The sequence below is a fragment of the Girardinichthys multiradiatus genome, chromosome 20 (assembly GCF_021462225.1).
Source record: "Girardinichthys multiradiatus isolate DD_20200921_A chromosome 20, DD_fGirMul_XY1, whole genome shotgun sequence".
In the NCBI taxonomy this organism is placed as follows: domain Eukaryota; kingdom Metazoa; phylum Chordata; class Actinopteri; order Cyprinodontiformes; family Goodeidae; genus Girardinichthys; species Girardinichthys multiradiatus.
Window position 1 is genome coordinate 15,267,210 of NC_061812.1, and position 20,456 is coordinate 15,287,665.

Sequence of the window (20,456 nt, forward strand, 5' to 3'; positions counted from 1 at the left end):
AGTAGTATGATTCCTCCAAAACACTGACCATTTTAAGCCATTTAACAGAGTACAAAATACATTTAGCATGTATTACCATATGAATGGAAATGACATTAGACTGCACAGCATGAAGGACTTGAGCCAATACACTGAACTCTTTATAGGAACAGTCCCTTCAGTCATTAAATTAAATTAAATGTAGTTTTTAAGTTTTATTTTTATTGCAAAGAAAATCTGAAAAGTATAGGGTGGATTTTTTTTCAGTCCCAGAGTCAGTAGTGTTTAGAACCATCTCTCACTGTAAATATAAAGTCTTGCGCTTTATGTCTCTACCTGCCATGTACATGTCCCATTAACCCTGACCAGATTTCCCGTCCCTGCTGAAAAAAAGCCTCTCCACAGCATAGTGCTGCCAATACCTGGTTGCACCATGGTGACGGTGCATTCAAAGCAGCGTTGAGCAGTGTTAGTATTTCTGCACACATTGTGTTTTGTTGTAGTACAAAAGCCTCAATTTTGCTTTCATCTTACCAGAGTCTCTTCTTCCACTAGTTGGTATGTTCCTACATGGCTTACGCCGAACTACAAATGGAATTCCTTAAGGTGTTTTATCCATAATAACTTCCTCCTTGCCACTGTTCCATAAATTATTTTTGTAATACACTTTATTTTAGAAACAAAATGTAGATCTGATGAGATGTTACAGTGTTTTCAATTTATTAGGAAATAAAATTTATCATATTCATTCCCATCTTCAGTGTAAAGTATTCATTCATTCAATTTAGGGAAATATAACAGATAAATCCATATCAAACAAGGAAAACTAGCATGCCTTACATCTGACAAGTTTGATGAAGTAAAAATTTGAGCCTTTTCTATTGTTTGACATGAGTATTAAACCTTTAATCCTTTAGTTTAAGTGATGACAGTAGATGTTTGGAACATCGGCCCACCTTGGATTGACTGTTGCTTGTGAACTGTTGGTGATCAGCCAATGTTCCTCTTCCCTCTGGCTACCACCCAGTTGTTTTGGTATCTATCTTTAGTTTAGTTCCCCTGTAGTTATATAAGACATTTATTTTTAGGCAGAAATAATGGGTGGCCTCCCTCCTTTCAGCCAGGTTGTTACAATAAGCAATTTAGTAAAGCACATAAACTATTTCAGTTGCAGATTTCTCAATGATAATAGCATGTGCTTAAGTGCATAACCAGCTTAGAAGCTTAAACAGCTCTTTATAATCTGTTATTTACTGTGTGGTCACAAAGTAAACTTTGGTGTCACTTCAGGACAATGTACCTTTTACTGTAGTGACAAAAACAGTGATTGCCAGCAGGTGCATGATTACAACTGAAAGTGAGAGCTGGTGTCATGACAGCACGTGCACGCTTGCGAAGGGTATTTATCTGCATGTGCGAATTGTGGTACACATCAACTTTATTCCACTCTTTTATCTCTGCTTTAAAGTTTGCAGAAGTGCTCAATTTCTATCTTTCTGACAAAGATTTATCACTCTATCTTTTCACCTCCTCTTCCTTTTTAACAATCTTATGTTTTTGTAGCTGCTTGCACAATTACAGAGCTGCACCTGAAAGTCCATGTTGTTCTAAAGCTCAACTATGAATCTCCTAAGTATGAAATCACACCTAAAAAGTGGAATCGAAAACAACTTTTAAAATTACAAATGGAATGTTTAGTTGCATTTAGTAAGCAGAATCCATAACCCTGTGGTGATCTTGCAATCCTTGGTTCTGTCTTTGGAGGCTCATTAAGGAGATTTGTTAATAAACACACTTTTCATTCACTTAGCAGGCTTTGTCATGTGCATATTTGATTAAGCCTCTAACAGTCAGCTGTACAGCATGAGCACACACATGCATGCTACAACAACCGCAAACCCACAAACCGTCATTAGCACAGCAGTTGTAGAGCCAACTAATTAGCTCATCATCATCTCAGCACCTCTCTGCCTCGCCTCATGGATCTGGTTTCAAAGACTTCCTAAAGAGTCATAACACAGTCAAATACTATGAGACTGGACTTGCAGACATGTTTCAATTGACTCTTAGAAGAAAGAAGCAGTGACAAACAGTATTTGTAGTTTCGTATATCGATTGCTTGAGTACACCTAAAACAGCCCCATAAGAGTTGATTTGACAGGACAAGTACAAAAAAAGTTGATATGACACCATTAAGCACTGGATAAATGTAGTAAGGATGTTGCTGTTGGACGGCTCAATCCGTTAGCATGGAACAGAGGCAGCTGGATTTTTCTAATAACAGCCAGCAAACACAAAACAAATACAATTTATGGTGCTGTATAGATCATTTCCTTCTCCCTTGTCATTAAAGTTTTGACATTAATGCAGCTGTAACTAAACAGAATTATATCTAATGCAAAGACCACCAAATTATTTAGATGAGACTTCAATAGTATTATTTCCCTTTCCAGGTCGTTCTTTTTAGAAATTTCAAGAAGTAAATAAGTTTTTGCTTTAAAACCTCAAAAGTCTGTTCATATTGATCATTATACCCCTACTGAACGCTATCAACACTGTAGCATACAATACTTAAACACCAGATAAAGCAGGCTCCTTTAAAATTCTTTCATATGTCAGAAAATCTCACGCAACATGTATATTATGGACGTGCACCACTGCTGCAAAATCAATGCAACAACTGATCAGATATTACAGTAGTAACCCAATAATAGCATTGCTTAAACGTATGCAACACCATGCAAATGCTTTACTGTGCTGATGAAGAATGACAGATGCTTAATACTAGACCAGAAACTGACAGCATAAAACATCAGCTCATAATTATCTGACTGCTTGGAGGCACCTATAAAACATTGAACTTTTATTGCCAGATGATGGGTTGAGTCTTAGATATGTAAGAAAAATTTAACGAAATAGTGACGTAAGGACAAAAGTAACATACACTGTCCATAAGTGGATTTCAAGCTCTTTATCTCGATATAAATGTACTAAAAACAAGAGCACATCAAAAGTGACCCACATACTTCAAAGATGTGATAGAACTTAATGTTCCACTAAACCTACCTAATTTCCTGACATTTACACCTTCACAACATGCTTTCTTCAATGCACCAAAGCACATAGCAAGAGAGAAAACATAGTAACAGCAGCTTTACAAAAGTTAAAAGAACATGTATTTTCACTGTGTTAGTACCAGTAATTAGTCTGTACTATATTGAAATTACTTGTTAAAATACAAGCAGTATTTAAAGCTTTATTTTTAGTGGGAAATAAGGGGGCCTGGTTAAAAGTGTTCCTTTTTTCCAATATAAACTGATTACTGTGAAGTATAACAGAGCAGGTTTTAGATACCCACACTCGATATGATGACTACAACTTCTGCTGCAGTTTAATATACAGAAAGGGAGGAACAACTGGGGGTTTACATGGAACTGTGTATAAATATTATTACAAAGTCTGCATCATCAACACAGTCTTTTAATTTGTGATATGGCAAAGCCAGCAGATGACAGAGAAGCCAATCTACAGTTTATAACTCAACCACACATCGGTAATAGAAAAAATAGATTACAGTAAATCCATGGTTCAAAAGCTACATACCTTTGAAATGTCAGAGGGGAAACCACAGCGGATAACTCATCTCAAAACTCATTTCAGCTGCACAATGCAAGCTGTAATACAAATATTCAACAGTCTACTGTTCCCTGCAGGTATTTTTTAGCAAAACACTATGCATTTTCATTTGAAATAAGAAGAAAAAAAAATTATTTTTTTTTTTACTGGCAAACAGCCAAAGCAATTTAATTACATTCCAAATGGGCATACATTCCTCGCACAGCAACCGGCTCGTCTTGTATTTCTCAACTTCAACAGCCCATCTTGACTTTCTCTGAGTAATTGGAATCTTCCACTCTTCCACCCTTGTCATTATGCAAAGCAGCAGAAAGTACAAAAAACAAAACAAAAAAAGGAACAAGGATCTGGCAATCCCAGTCAGAGGCTTTAACCAGTTTGCAAAAACACTGCTAAGCTACAACTAACATGAGCAAAGCTGGTAGAAAGGTGGCCACTTTCTTCTTTGGAGTCATTCTTCCTCACGCTAAAAGAAAATCTATATTAATTCACAACAAATGAAACCGCAATGCTTCTGCACTTACAAGACATGAAACCACAGGTGCAGGTTGCTATGAAGACACAACTCCTCATAACATGTCAATTTAAAAAAATCACAAATTCTTCTATTTAAAAATCTGTAAAAAAAAAAGCTTTTTTATCTATTCCCATATTTAATTTATATCCTAGTTTACCGTGAAACATAAAAGGAGGCTTTTTAAAAACCTTTTTTTTCTTTTTACTGAAAAGACAAACTATAATCTCAGAGGATTCCTCCCATTTACCCAGTGGGTAATTATGGTATAGATGGGAAAATAAATCACCCATCCATGGCTGACAGTATGTTTGGATGTGTGTTTACAGTTCAGTCCAGAATTAAGGTCCTGACATGACCAAAGTTCCAGGCCTCCAATCATTCATACTATGCTATGTTTTCCTCACAAAGGCCTAATAATTCTCTTTGATGTTCCAAGGCCTGAAGAAATCTAAAAAAAAAGGCAAATCGCAGTCCAGATTAGGAGATAATTAAAAATAAATAAATATAAAATGGCCTAAAACATAAATATCTATCACTGTGTATTTGTTCTTACACAGCGTACTGCTCAGCTCTGCTCTCGTTCTCTGTCACTGAAACAGTCTGAGAGCCGTGCCATATGCCAATGCCTTTGTGTGGAAGATTAAGTGAAACCAGGAGTGCCAGCAATGCTGTGTTTGCACAGTGAAGCCACACAAATTCAGCTACACCCGCTTATCACATACCAGTCAACATACCAAGGGCCTAGAAAGACAGCTACTGTGATACAAATATTTACAATATCAACTGTAATATCAATGATATGCAAAAAAGGCGCTAAGTACAATTAAATTAAAAACATAAGTACAATTATTAAAAACAGAAAAAAAAAAAATTCTTGGAAAGTTTAACTTGGCTACAGTGAGAATACTGAATACAAAGCCCAACAGTGCCAGAGGTGGTTTACAAGGCTGAGGCAAAAAGGGACCTAAAGGGACTATGGTTTTGTAGCAAAAGGGACGAGAGTCTCCCATACACAGCAGAAAGTACAAAACACAAAAAAAAACGGAACAAGGATCTGGCAATCCCAGTCAGAGGCATTAACCAGTTTCAAAAACACTACTAAGCTACAACTAACACTGCTTGCTACAACAAACATGAGCAAAGCAGGTAGAAAGGTGGCCATTTTCTTCACAGGACCAATCCGTTGTGACCAAACCAACCTACCTTAACTCTCTGTACAACCTTAAACTAACACAGTCATGGCATATTCACAGGAAAAATATCTGTAGAAAAAGACATGCTTGCTCAAGAACGTGAAAACTGTTGACGTTTCTTTAAAAGCAGTCTGACAAAAACCTTAAGCCAAAATGTGATTCCAAACTAATCAATTACCAATTCCATGAAAGGGTAATTACCAAACATTAAACTTTAAGGTACCGTAACCTGAGTTGTGCTTTTGTTGCTGCATAACATGATAATATTTCTATGGTCTGTGCACACACATGTGCACTTGTGTTTATTTCTGTGAAAGTGGCGGAGGCATGTTTGCATCTGCCTGCAAAATAGTGCATGTCTACCTGCGAGGTAGCATATGCAATAGAGAGTGTGCACTCAGTGGTCCTGCAGTCTTTGAATGTGGATCTGAACCTGCCGTCTCCAGTGCTGTTTGCACAGGACATGCCTCAGGAAGTTAAGACAACTGTTCATGTTTGCCCAGGCTTGCTGGTCTTCCTTAATACACTCAACAGCTGCAATCTTTAACATTGCCATGTATCACTGTTTTTGTACTTGTTTCCTATGCAACCTGTTTTGGATTACAGCATCCTCCGAATGCCTAACATTTGAAGCAATGTCCTCACAAATTAAAAGACTGCAATGTTGGAGCTCTGAGAGGCAAAGCAGTGCCTTGCAAAAGTATCTATTTCTCTTTATCACATTTTGTCACATAACCACAGACTTCAATTAATTTTGGGGAAGTTTTTTCTCACAAACCAACAGAAAGTAATGTAATCATGAGGTAAAAAAAGGATACAAGGTTCACAAATTTCTATACAAAAACAAATCTTACAAATGTGCCATGCCAATGGATTTATCCCCTTTTGCTCATTTACCCCTAAATTAAATGCATTTCAATCATTCATCCATTTTTTATACTTAGTCCTTCTGGGTCACTGCTGCCTACCTCCAGCAGTCAATGGGCAACAGGTGGGGTACACCCAGGACATGTCATCAGTTCATCACAGGGCAACACAGAGACACCCTGGACAAACCTAATTAGAGAAACAGCCAATGTACACTTTGGAGGAGCTGGGGAGAACAACAGCTCAGGTGAAAGAATTTGGTGGTAAGATCAATAGTATTGCAGCATTTACTATTATTAGTACACTTTACAAACGTAGCCCTGATGGAGGAGTGGCAGGACCTGCATTGCTGAAAGAAAGCCGAAAGGATTCCCGTTTGTTGTAAGCCATGTAGGGGACACAGTCAACATGTGAAAAAAGGTGCTCTGGACAGAAGCTTTTGGACCAACATGCAAACGCTATGTGAAAACAAATGCTCCGAACACACCACGTCCATAGCATCATGCTGTGGGGATGATTTTCTTCAGCAGGGACAGCAAAGCTAGTCAGAGTTGATGAGGAAATAGAGCTAAATAAAGGGCAATCATGGGAAAAAATCTGTCTGAAGTTGCCAAAAGACTTAAAACCTGGGTGGAGGTTCACCTTCCAGAAGGACAACAACCCCAAACATACAGCCGAAGCAACAACAGAATTGTTTGAATCAAAGCATTTTCATGTGTTAACATGGCCTAGTCAGCCCAGAACTGAATCCAACTGAGATTCTGTAGCAAGACTTTAAAATTATGTGGATTGATGGTCTTAAATTAGGTAAACTGAGCAACGTCCCTATGAAATATATGGAAGTTCAAGGGGTATGAAAATGTTTGCAAAGCAATGAAAGTATTCTGCAGTTCTTGTGAATTACATACATTTTTGTATCATTGTGTAGAAATAATTTTCAATACATTTAGTGAGTCCTTAAACAGGCCTAACTAAAGTTCTCACAAATCCTGTCTCTTACTTGCTGTTGAAAGCTGATTTCCCATGAACACACCCTGTCAACAATCTGACCTGTCAAGATTGTTAAAAACCCCTCTGGAAACTCATCTTAGGAGACTAAGTGATTTTTTTATTCGCCAAAACTGGTTTTAGACTGAACCTTTACTCTTAAAAAAAAACAAAGAAACCAAGACACTTGTAAAATATCAACCACATGTTTCTCAGGAAGACAAACCAAGGAAAAACAATGTTGGATAAAGTGTTTTTTCTTTTCAAAAAAGTAAAATATGAAAGTAAAAAAGATAAGATCCATATGTGCTTATTTGTAATGTTAATTTGTTTTTTTCATGCACTGGTTGCACTAATTTGTGTACCAGAGCTGGCTTTACACACAAATCTGCCAAGGCCAATAACGGCGCTCATAATCTCTAGCATCGAGCCCAATCACTTTGTGGTCTATTTGTTTATGAATGACACCAAGCAATTATTCTGATGAAGATCATCTTTCTTCCTTGTTCGGGAAAACAGCAGCTGAAAATGTTTTGTCTGCTGTTGCCACGTTGGCATGCTGATGCCTTAATTATAAAATAATAGTTGCAACAAAATGTTACTGTATGATGATTAGGGACAGGTGGTTGACAGTCGAGCTTCTAAAACTGTTGCAAAAAGAGTGAAGTGCGCACTTCCTGACCTACAGACTAAACCACATGCATGTGGATGCAGCTAAATGTCAGCAACAACAATCATTTGTGAACCATATACATAAAGCTGCATAACACAAGGTAAAAGCAGTTTGAATATTAATAACAGCATTGACTTCTTGTGATAACTGAGCATTTACATGCAACACATACTTATTTCATTAAAAGCATATTAAACTATTTTATTGTTTATATGTTTCTTATAAATAAAATTAACCCTCTGTGCAAAACAAAACATCTGTTCATCCGACAAACCATCAGTATGACAAGCAGGGAATCAATGCTTGTATTTTTTCAAATTTCAGTGCTGATGGAAAGCAGATGAATCTGCTCTGAAACACTGTAGCATGGAGAAAAAACACAGTCAGTATTTTCATCAGCAGACACAGTGAAGAGCAGGGCACAAAAAAATGGTTAAATGAATCAGATAAAGCAGATATTTCTTTCTTTTCTCGTTCTCTCTTATTTTCTCTTTGTCTCTTGCTCTCTGACACATACACACACATTCTTTAGTGAAATGCATCAATCAGCATTTCATGCAGTTTGGGTTTGAACCACAGCAAATGCACTAAAACAATAAATGCCTGTCTTTTATGTTGCTATCTGGACTCGCACACATCTGCTGGCACTGCTTATTTTGGTTTCCACATCGCTGAATGACATTAGAGACTCAATGGTAGGCTGAAAAATAAAGTACCCCTAAAAATCTTTCTTGCAGTTTCCCTCCAGCTTCTACCCCTTCACCTTCTTTTTCTTCGTTCTCTCTCTATCTTTGTGCACACACCAAATCTACTTCCCCCACCCTGCTCTAACCAGCTAACCTCTCAAACACTATTTCCCAGCCCATCCTCCAACCAATCAAGAAGAGAATATAAAACAGCACGAGGAAACTGGGCTGCACGAGGGAGGTGGTAGGGGAGAAGGCAGACAGACAGGAGAGAGAAGACGGCAAGTCAAAACGAATGCTACTGAGGAACCACCAGCCTCCTGAGGTGAGGACAGTTTAAACAGCCTTGGCTCACTGGACTCAACTTCACACAAATCACAAGAGTGTGAAACACACACCCAACATCCAGCTGAGCAGCCAGAAGTCAAAACCGGATAGTAGCGTTTTGGCTTGAAGAAGCTGCAATGAAAATTAGGGTTAATGTGATTTAATGAGGGGCATGAGCTGGGCTGAGGTTGAACTGCTTCAACTCTCGATCAACATCAAACTTGGAATTACTCTGACACCTTGTGATGTGGCAATGCTTCGTAGTGGCTTACAGTTGTGCACTCTGTAAAACATGGGACCCTGCAATAATTTTTAGTCTAAAAAAAGACTGACAATTTCTGGTAAATATAACAATCACGTGACAGATTACAGTGTGATAGTGCAGAGATGACTGATGCAGCTGCAATTTACCAAAGCCCGAGTCTGCTGGAAACAGTTAAGAAAACGCACTGTCATAATTGAATTCTTGGTATGTAATTCAAATAGTCATCAACATAAATAGACTGGTGATTAAGTTGCAAACCAAGCAGGGTAAACCATAGAATCTATTTTCAGCCATTTGTGACTTATGCCCTTGCTAACACCTCCACCAGTTCTGAGTCCTTGAGTCTGATCTAGATGGTAAAGTGCAAAGCAAAGTTATTGCATCAGAGCATGGCTTGTTACTTTCACTGTAAACTGCCAGTTAAACTCAACCCACTGTTATTAATATATGTTATGAATAAATAAATCTATCAATAATTTTCTCTATAAATTGATTTGACAGTAAAATGTCAAGACTGAATTCTGCATAGTTGCACCAGTAAAACAGAAACTAAACCATGATGGAGATGACAACATTTGGGTCTATTTTTCATTACTAACAAAACACCTTAATACAAAAATAAACTAAATGGCAGGTTTTTTTTCTGAGGCAAGGTTTTCTTTCTTGGGTGATAGTTGTGAACAAACAATCACCTTCAATTAAGCTTGCTTTTTGCACAATGGACTGGGAATACAACAAGTTGAATTCAGCTTGCTAATTTGTCAGACTATCTGTTAAGGTAGCCTGTTTGCAGTAAACTGTTTCAACAGACATGTCACTGGTTGCTTGCCAGTTGTAGTCTTTACACAGGGTTACCTTAATGAGAGTGATGGCAGAACCTTTTAATGTCTCTTTTCCATTCACGGTTCCAGCACTGCACAGCTCCACTCCGCTTGACCTCGCTCTACTCAGCATGAAAACTGTTGTGTATCCATTGACTCACTGACGGCTGTAGATGTGGCTTGATGCCCCACCTCCACCAGTAAGCATCCTGTGCTGTGCTTCATAATTGCACTACCAAAATGCATGTCATACGTTTTCTGAGATACCATCAAGTTACTGCTGAATGTTGCTGTCTCCAATGATGCACAGAAAAGCCTGCAGCTCATCGTTACACCAAGGGTTTGACTTGCTGGTTGATTGTGTGGATCCCATGGCTTGCCTGTAGTGTAGCGAGTTTAGAAAATGGTGATTTTTTCTGCTCACAGACATACAGGGGTTGGACAATGAAACTGAAACACCTGGTTTTAGACCACAATAATTTATTGGTATGGTGTAGGGCCTCCTTTTGTGGCCAATACAGCATCAATTTGTCTTGGGAATGACATATACAAGTCCTGCACAGTGGTCAGAGGGATTTAAGCCATTCTTCTTGCAGGATAGTGGCCAGGTCACTACATGATACTGGTGGAGGAAAACGTTTCCTGGCTCGCTCCTCCAAAACACCCCAAAGTGGCTCAATAATATTTAGATCTGGTGACTGTGCAGGCCATGGGAGATGTTCAACTTCACTTTCATGTTCATCAAACCAATCTTTCACCAGTCTTGCTGTGGGTATTGGTGCATTGTCATCCTGATACACGGCACCGCCTTCAGGATACAATGTTTGAACCATTGGATGCACATGGTCCTCGAGAATGGTTCGGTAGTCCTTGGCAGTGACGCACCCATCTAGCACATGTATTGGACCAAGGGAATGCCATGATATGGCAGCCCAAACCATCACTGATCCACACCCATGCTTCACTCTGGGCATGCAACAGTCTGGGTGGTACGCTTCTTTGGGGCTTCTCCACACCGTAACTCTCCCGGATGTGGGGAAACAGTAAAGGTGGACTCATCAGAGAACAATACATGTTTCATATTGTCCAAAGCCCAAGATTTGCGCTCCTTGCACCATTGAAACTGACATTTGGCATTGGCATGAGTCACTAAAGGTTTGGCTATAGCAGCCCGGCCGTGTATATTGACCCTGTGCAGCTCCCGACGGACAGTTCTGGTGGAAACAGGAGAGTTGAGGTGCACATTTAATTCTGCCGTGATTTGGGCAGCCGTGGTTTTATGTTTTTTGGATACACTCCAGGTTAGCACCCGAACATCCCTTTCAGACAGCTTCCTCTTGTGTCCACAGTTAATCCTGTTGGATGTGGTTCGTCCTTCTTGGTGGTATGCTGACATTACCCTGGATACCGTGGCTCTTGATACATCACAAAGACTTGCTGTTTTGGTCACAGATGCGCCAGCAAGACGTGCACCAACAATTTGTCCTCTTTTGAACTCTGGTATGTCACCCATAATGTTGTGTCCATTTCAATATTTTGAGCAAAACTGTGCTCTTACCCTGCTAATTGAACCTTCACACTCTGCTCTTACTGGTGCAATGTGCAATCAATGAAGACTGGCTACCAGGCTGGTCCAATTTAGCCATGAAACCTCCCACACTAAAATGACAGGTGTTTCAGCTTCATTGTCCAACCCCTGTACAGCTGACCATGCCCATGGCCAATCAGTTAACGGCAGTCTGTTCACGTCACATTTCAGCCCTGCTCAGCCTCAATGGGACTTGCTGCTAAGCAGATACCAAAAAGCCAGTACTGGGCAGGAAAAGCCAGTAATGGCAACAGTCAAAACATGGGCCAATTGGAGTGAAAATGGCCAAAGTAGAGCCCATGGAAAAGGCAATTTTGTTTCAAAGCCGTAACTGATTTTTTTTCAAGACTAGAAAAATTTCCAAGCAGCCAAATTTGTAGTTAGGCTAAAAGAAAATTAATAGTCTTTTTAAAAAGCTGTCCTGCAGTGCGCAGCAACAAGTGAGGGGCGGGCAGTTCTGATTTACTCTGCTCCATACAGCCAAAGAAAAATCCCGCTTTCTCTAGAAACTCATTAGAAGGACTGGGTAGTGTAGGAAGGGTATGATGGAAGTTTAGCATTTTTAAAACTGCAACTTTTAAAAACTTCATTTAATACTAACCATCTCATGTCTAATTGCATCTGCAAATTGGAAACTTAAGCAGATGTGGCAATATTTAGCTTTATTTCTATATGTAGTAATGCACTATTAGAAACATAAACTAAAAGGCATGTTTTGCATGATTTAAGTAAATAATCTCTGAGATCTTTCACTGTATTTTACATTTAAAAATAAATTCCAACTCAAAAATGTGTTGTCTTTTTTTCTTACTGTAATGGTCTGCACCAAAAACACTGAGCCCCACTGCACCAGAGAACAGCACTGTAGCTACTTATCATTAACTCAGAGACACAATCAGCCCCGGGCAATCCAGCTTCCCTGCATAACCTTTTGACATTGCTGCTGGGAAGGTAAATGAGAGAAGAAGACACTGAGAGGGGGAGAAGTGAAGAGACTTGATTAGGAGTTGTGCCAGAAAATGGGAAGACAAAAAAGAAAAAGAACAAAAAAGATGATTGTTACACTAATGTAGTTATTTTTAAATAGAGAAAATGGCTACTGTGTGTGTTTCGATTCCATGTTTTTTTGTTCTGAGTTAACTGCCTGGAACTGGATAAGAACAATAAACTCAGAGAGTTCCCAGTTCCAGCCACTTGGGTTGCATTTGGTGTGTAATGGAGGCATGCATGGGTTAACATTTTCACAGTGAGAACGGTGGGGACTGGCCAGTCAGCAGAATGTTATGAATGGGCACAATGAAAAAAAAAACCTAAAGTCCAGGCTGTTGACCAAGGAATGCTTGCCTCTGTGTAATTAACTCCTCTCTGTGTACAGAATGAGGTACTACTGAAATAACTTTCGTTTTTCAGTGTCTATTACTTTTACATTTCTGCGAGAAAGAGAAAAAAAAAATCACATTCTCAGAATTCAACATGATTTTTTTTTTTTTTACCTGACCATACTTTGAAGTATCCCATGACTAATACAATGATTTGGATAGCATTTGAAATGAAACCAACCACTTTAGAAGGGGTTTTACGTACTCTGCTACAGTTGGCCTCACTGCTTTTTGAACGGACACATGTGTTTCTGTCCTGATGAAAAAGCAAAATGTTAAATCTATAGATGACAGTTAAGTTAAAACTAATTTGTAACACACCAGCAATGATGTACAGCACTGCAAATAAACACACTGATGTGTCCTTCACAAAAAAGTCCTTCACAAAAACAGTCAAGTAAGGGTATATAAATAACATAAAGTAAGCTGGAACAGATGGCTGCCTTTCAAAGAAAAACATCTGCAAACCATTGGATTATAAACCTACAGAATAACTACAGTGTAATTACATGAGAGGCTCTCTCTTGGGCACTGTGCAATTAGAGTGGAGAGGGACAAGGAGAAAGTGGAACATCTACAGCAATCTATCTAACTTCATTTCACCGGAGTGATTCTGCCCGAGGGTATGCACAAGTCATAATGCATTTGACAAATAGTCTCCCGCTAAAAACAGGCATTGGCAAAGAAGTGGCCTTCAGCGCTGGTATACACAGCTGAGTGTGCGCTGAGCAAACAAGCCTCCCACTCAGCGAGGGAAAAGATACAGAGAGGCTTCAAAAAGATTAGGAGAAATCTTGGGTGAAAAGTAAAGATGATTCACGGTTGATTGTGCAAGTGCAGGACAATGCAAGCTGGATGGAGTTGAGAAGAGCAGCAGAGCCGTGGGGCTCTTAGCCATACACAAATCGATGCTCTTCTCATGTGTCTTTCTTTGCATTGCTTTGAAAAGTGAATGCATAGGTTACTTCTTTTTTATTTTTAAGAAGAAAAAGGGACTGTTTGTTTTTTAGGATCTCTACATGATGGTACTGGTCAAGAATCAGATTTAGATTGTAAAGTTAAGGTATTTTTTTGACATAAAAAAACTTGAGTGCCGCACATATAATGAAAAACTATTCATGTAGTAAAATAATACATTTTTTTCCTTTATCGGCTCTGATCGAATCCAGGTCAAATACTAAAAAGTATTTTCTTTACCTAATGTAACATCAAAACTAAGACCTCCCCTCCCCACTACATCAGCCATTAGGACATCAACTAAGAGCATGTACCTTAATGTGTTTTGTTTTGACCGTAGTAAAACTCAGATTAGGGACATCTAACAACAAAAACACCCCATTTAATTTTTTTTTTTTTTGTTATAGTAATTTGAAAAAATATTGGAATGAATATTTCAGACACCTCTTCTAAAAGCATGTGGCGCTTTAACATTTTCAATTCAGAATATATTTTCGTATTTTCTCCATCCTTATTTATTTAAGAAATTAGGCTGCCAACTGAAAGAACAATCCACTTCCTGCAACTCAACATAGCAACTTTGATGAAAGTATTATTAGTTCCATGGCTGTGTTTTTCTTTTCTTTCGGTTTTATCTTTGTGATTTTTTAACATCAAATCTTGAGCAAAGGCTTACTCAAAATTCACTGCACATTTTATGCATTTGTGGTGCTCAATTATCCTGTCAGACTGATCCATACTCCTGGCACGCATCAATCAACCATCAGTTTGAATGTGGCCAATCAGTTCCAACTGGTTTCAGCTTACCCGTTCTCTATATACTTCCCCTAATAACCCCTTTAAGACAAAAACAATTACGTGAATGCATATTTATAGGAAGCAAACGGCTCAACAGTCTTTCACATATAAAATAAGTAAATATCAGTTTTTGCAGCTAGAAATAGGCAGTGACTGTGTTTTAATACGTATTTCAGTTAGTATTACGCACACTTCCTTGTTGATGCCTTGAAATACTATGGTGTTGATTTTAACACCTTCCATGAGGTTTTCACTGGGAGGAATTAAGACTTTTAAGCATGTTCCATCGTTGAACATCTAGTTGTAATGTAGTCAAAAACAAAATGTTAGAATAAAGATAACACTTTTTTTATAATCATCACAAGCCCTGCTTGTAGCTAAAGCACCTTTACCCCCTGCTATAACAAGAGGAATGCTCTAAAAATAAAATTACCACATAGGTGAAGAATGACCTAAAAGTTCCTGCATCGTTATACAAGTTATGTGTAATAACAAGAGTACAGTTGCAATAATGTGTCACTTTACATCTTAGTCACAGTTGCTGCTTTAGTAATGACAGTGCTATATGTTTTGTTTTTCTATGGGCTCTGTTCTTGCTGTATTACAATAACTAGGACAGTTCATTGTGTTAAAAGTACAAATCCTGTTACATAGCCCCAGGCTACACTGTGAGCATAAATATACACTGCCTGCCACAAGTATTAACACCCATTGAAGTTTTTCACATGGTGGCATGTTACAAACTATACTTCAATGTAATGTGTCAGGAATAAAGCTGTGGATAGGTTTAAAGGACAGTTGGTTTATGAAACAATATCCCGAGTATAGTACAAGTACAAACCTATCTAGGCATGGATCACCACCTAGACTGATAGGCAGAGAAAGGAGAACAATAATCAAACCCATGGTGACTCAGGAGGAGCTGGAGAGATCCACAAGATCAGGGAGAAACATCTTTTGACAGGTTACCTATCTATTTAATCTGGCCTCTATGGAAGAGTGACAAGATTGTTGTATTATCAAAACCCATCAGAATCCACGTCTGTAGTTTGCCACCATGTATGGAACACTGTACATTTTTGTAAAAGAATCTGCTCTGGACAGATGAGTCTAAAACTGAACTTGTTGATTTACAAGGAAAACACAATTTCTGGAGAACAACTGACATGGACTCTCACCCTGAACATACCATCCTTACTGTTACATGTGGTGGAGACAATGCTTTGGGGTGCTTTTTTTCCAGCAGGGACAGGGAAGCTCCTCAGAGTTGATGGAAAGATGGATGAAGCTAAGCAAAGATCAATCCTGGAAGAAAGCCTAGTAGATGATAAACTTCTACAAGGACCACAACCTTAAACATACATCCAGAGCCTTAATGGAATGGTTTATATCAAATAGAATGGCTTAGACCCAAATCTAATTCAGGATTTATAGCAAGGCTTTAAAACTTATGTTTACAGACTGAATACATATACAAGCCACACTTTTTAAATTTTTAGTAGTAAAAAACTGTGAAGATGATGTATCATTTTCATTCTCTCCACAGTTGTACATGTTGGGCTATCACATACATTTTCAATAAATTATATTTTTGTGGTTGTAACATTACAAGACATGAAAAGGTTCAAGGAGTTTTAACACTTTTGCAAGGTCCTGCATATCAGCAGCTTGACTGTGTATGACTACTTTATGTGCACACAAAGCCTGAATGTTGCAAGTTAGACATAAGCAACTGCATTTATACAGGCAGGTGACCCTGTGTATGAACAGGGGATATTAACAATCTAAATGTTGCACTGTGCTATTATGTTTCACATGTATCACCTTGTCATCAGCAAATGTTAACTGCCTGCTGGCTTTCCCCCAGGTGCTAAAGCAAGCAAACCCGTATGAATGGCTGTGGACACCTCTCCCCAGTATAGTTACTGATGGCTGGTGGCACAAGTTTTACCCTGATCACAAAAAAATTGAAGTGTCAAAAATGCTGAGCAAAACATGGAAAGAGTTTCACAAACTATACAGTCACAAACAATTCAGAAAATGACCTAATGAAAACAAGTTTTTTGTTTGTTTTGTTTTTATTGTAGTGCCAATGTTTTAAATAAATCATCCCTCTTGAGCATATGTTGAATTCCTTGTGTAAAACCAGTTTATGTTGCCAGGTCTTCAAAGTGTTGACAACATAAACCTAAAAGCTGACTTTAAAGGGGAAATTTTGATGTACAATTTTATACTACACCACAGTTCGTGTTGGTCGTTTAAGACAGGATTGCTTAAAAGTATCAAACCATTTCATAAGATGATTATTTTAGATATTTGCACACAAAAGGTTTAATAATCATGTGCGAGAATGTGCTACTTAAAGTGATTCAGGTAAATCAAAAGAAAAAATATATATATATATATACAGCTGCAACCTTGGGTCTTTCCATACGCCTCAGATGCAGAACATGAAGTCAAGATCATGTTTCGAAATGTTGGTAACTGTTTATTGGATTAACTGTGCGCAAACCATTGCCATCTGGGAACGCGTTCGTGGCAGATAAGGGTATAATTTACGCAATTGGTTGAGATAAGTTTTAGTGATTCAGGGACGTTTGCAGTGCTAAATAATATCCGTTAAAGCGCAATCACGCACACATTCAATGTTTGGGTCTATTTGTTCAAAGAAGCAGCACCTGAAAGAGAGTGGTGCGCTCCAACTCTTCCATGGCACAACAGTTATATTCTGAAAAAGACATTAAAGCAAACTGCAGGTGAAGAAAATTGCACGTGCATGACCTCTGAGCAGGTGTCAATGATAGCAAACATGACATACAAAAAAAGTTTAATGAGAGCCTGCTCTTGCCTGCGGACTCACACCATGATTATCCTCAGGGGAACAAAAGTGCAAGGCATGCCCAACCTAAATACTCTGTGCCTGATTACACAGCCATGTGTAACCAGTGCACGTCTGCGCGCTTGCATTTGAAACTGGCACATCTCAGTGGACTTTAGTAGAGTTAATTGTTTACCTTGTTGGAATGGTAATAGTCCAGCCCGGAGTCAGTCGGTAACGTGCATGAACCCACGCTGGAAGGGGGAGCTGGATAAAACCTCACGTCCATCTCAAAGAGCGCAAGACTGACGGCATGAAAGCGTAGCTCCAAAGGAAAAAAAAAAACTGTGCAATGTCTCTCTCCCCAGCACACTCTCACGCACACGTACACATAAACGGTCTCACACCCGTCTGTGTTGTGTGTCAAACCGAGCAAAAAGTACAAGAGGAAGAAAGATGAGTCTCTCCAGACGTTCAGTTTCTATATCCGTCCTACAGATACTTCAGCACTAGGTGGACATTCAGCACAATGATGCTGTACGATATCTAACATCTCTATAAAGTTCACTTGGGGGAAAGGAGCAATTGATGGGAGCGTCCCCGCCACAGTGGTCTTAGGAACTAAGAACCAGGACAGTTCGTGAAGTTGTTGGAGCCGAACCGAGCCAGGCTGTGTTGCAGGTAAAGATGCAGGAATGAATTTGTCAGCGGTCGCTCCCAAAGCGCCCGTTCTCCCTTCCAGCTTTCCAGACGCTCTGAAGCTTTGTCATGCGGGAGCGCTCTAGTGCTCTTTACGTATCCATGCGTTCCCGTCCACTACGCGGCTGCTCGGCTACGACCTCTACCGTTCAGATGGGGGAACAAGTCTGAGGAGGACGAGCGGATTGACTGGATGCTGTGGATAGACTAAAAAAATATTTTTGTTTGTCAGGATAGAACAATGATTGCTAAGTCCAACAGAACTCTATCCTAAGGTAATTAGGTCCAAGTCTAAACAGACTGCTTTATAAAAAAAAGTACACCGTTTTTTTTTTTTCTCAAACTGGAAAAAAACGCTCAAAAAGCGTGACTCCTTATTACTTGTGCTCCCATGTAATTGCTTCACTCTAATCTACAGAAAGGGCAAGCAAAGAAAGTTTCTTCACTACCAGCAGACAAAGGTTTAGATTAAACTAATATGAAGTTCGATATTTCTACCTTAATGTGTAACTGGCGTCCAGCGGTTGTAAAAAATACATCATGATTCTTTAAATGGCTAAAAAGGTTAACTTCTTTTTCTTTCACATTTTGTATTTTTTACATTCCCAATCTTCAATGGATTTCATTGGGTTTTTATGTAATAGACCAGCACAGAGTGCGTAATTGTTATTAAGTTAAATACATTTTGCCATGAACATGCCATGGGCATCTTCTCTGCTGTGAAAAAAAGCTTCTCCACCACCATTAGTGGCCCCAACATGTTTCACCGCAGGGGTGATGTGTTCAAGGGAATGTACAATGTAAGTTTATCGCAAAACATAGTCATGTAAGCCAAGGACTGCAGTTTCTGAAGTTCATCTCAACCCAAGAAGAAGCTCCTACTTCCAAAGTGAATCTACTTGAACCATCAATGCTGCGGATAGCAAGCCTTAAAGACACAGGCACAAATTTTGTATTTTAACCACAATAAAAATTGATTGAAGTGTCATGTGGTAATGTGCACTAAAATGATCAATCATGTACTTTTTATAAATTACAACTGCAAACTTAATTAGACAATAATAACAGAGAATTAAAAAATTATTAAAAAGCATGACACGGACCATTTAAAGAATGCAAGAAATGTATCTTGCCAAGAGAGAAACATTATTTTTAGATGACAATAAAAAAATTGAATAATGTCTTCTGCTCCCCTACCAAGATCTACTAATAGTACTATATAAGTTCATATATTGTTTAGCGCAAATATAGCTCTGTTTGACACAATGTTTTAAACATTTCTGCCTACAGCCATTTTGTAAATGCTCTTTATGCTTGTTCTTTTGTTGCATGTGTATCTGACAGCAGGCAACAGAATGCATGCTGAGAAGAGATCTGATAGCTTAGATAATATTCTTTGCAACTCTGCTTCAATTTTGACCCTAGCGCACACAATCACATTTACACACCTGGATGAACACAAAACACACTCACACAGCAGCCAACACAACAGGAAGTGCACACAGAACAATGTCCAACCAGAGCTGCAAAAAGATATCGAAAGGTAAAATATAACCCCACTCTCAGAGAAAACTGTCTCACACTGGGTTTAAGAACAGGTTGGTGTTATTTACTCAGTCATTTGTGTCTTTAAAGCGATTTGCACAGTGGAGCAACATGTTAGTTACACACTCCTGTGTGTGTGTGTGTGTGTGTGTGTGTGTGTGTGTGTGTGTGTGTGTTTATCCTTCTGTGCTTTTGGTGCATGTCTGGGCATTTGTGTGTGTTAGTGTGTTTGTGTTAACCAAACTGCCATTGTCATCCCAGTGGGCGACTTGTTGCCCCCTTAGGATGGAGCCTCGGTGTATGTAGGTATTACACGGCGTGGTGGCTTTGGCCTTGGGGTGTGAGCCTGCTTTAATACAAGGCACAGATGGATTTCACCATGGGCTTGCTGTTGTGGTCCACCATCAGCTGCCAGTTCAGGCTGTCGTTCCTCCAAGCTCATAAGGTTAACTGTCACAAGGATACTGATTTCTTCTCTCTTTTTTTTAACCTCAGAGTCGTTGTTTGAGTGATTCTTTACTATCTGTCAGTTTCTGTCACAGTGTCACTTGTTCAACCAGTCTCCCTCTCTCTCTATCTCTATTTCTCTCTCTTTCCATGTAACAGCAAAAGATACAGTACACAGGGGTATTTGGCACATGTAGACTTGTGGCTTCATTGGAAAGGAATGTGTTTAGTTTTGTGGAGTCTTGAATGCTGGCCAATGACAGAGGAAATTGTG

General features: G+C 39.0%; 1 protein-coding gene across 2 annotated transcripts in view; it reads right to left on the minus strand.

The window, feature by feature from the left end:
• tox2 (TOX high mobility group box family member 2) overlaps positions 1-18,293 on the minus strand; it is a 136,182-nt gene extending 117,889 nt beyond the window's left edge. For both annotated transcript variants that reach the window (XM_047348739.1, XM_047348738.1), the window contains exon 1: positions 17,688-18,293. In XM_047348739.1, the coding sequence (XP_047204695.1) occupies positions 17,688-17,780 (93 nt within the window). In that variant the 5' untranslated portion in view covers positions 17,781-18,293. The remainder of the gene's footprint in view (positions 1-17,687) is intronic.
• Positions 18,294-20,456: the final 2,163 nt, after the last annotated feature.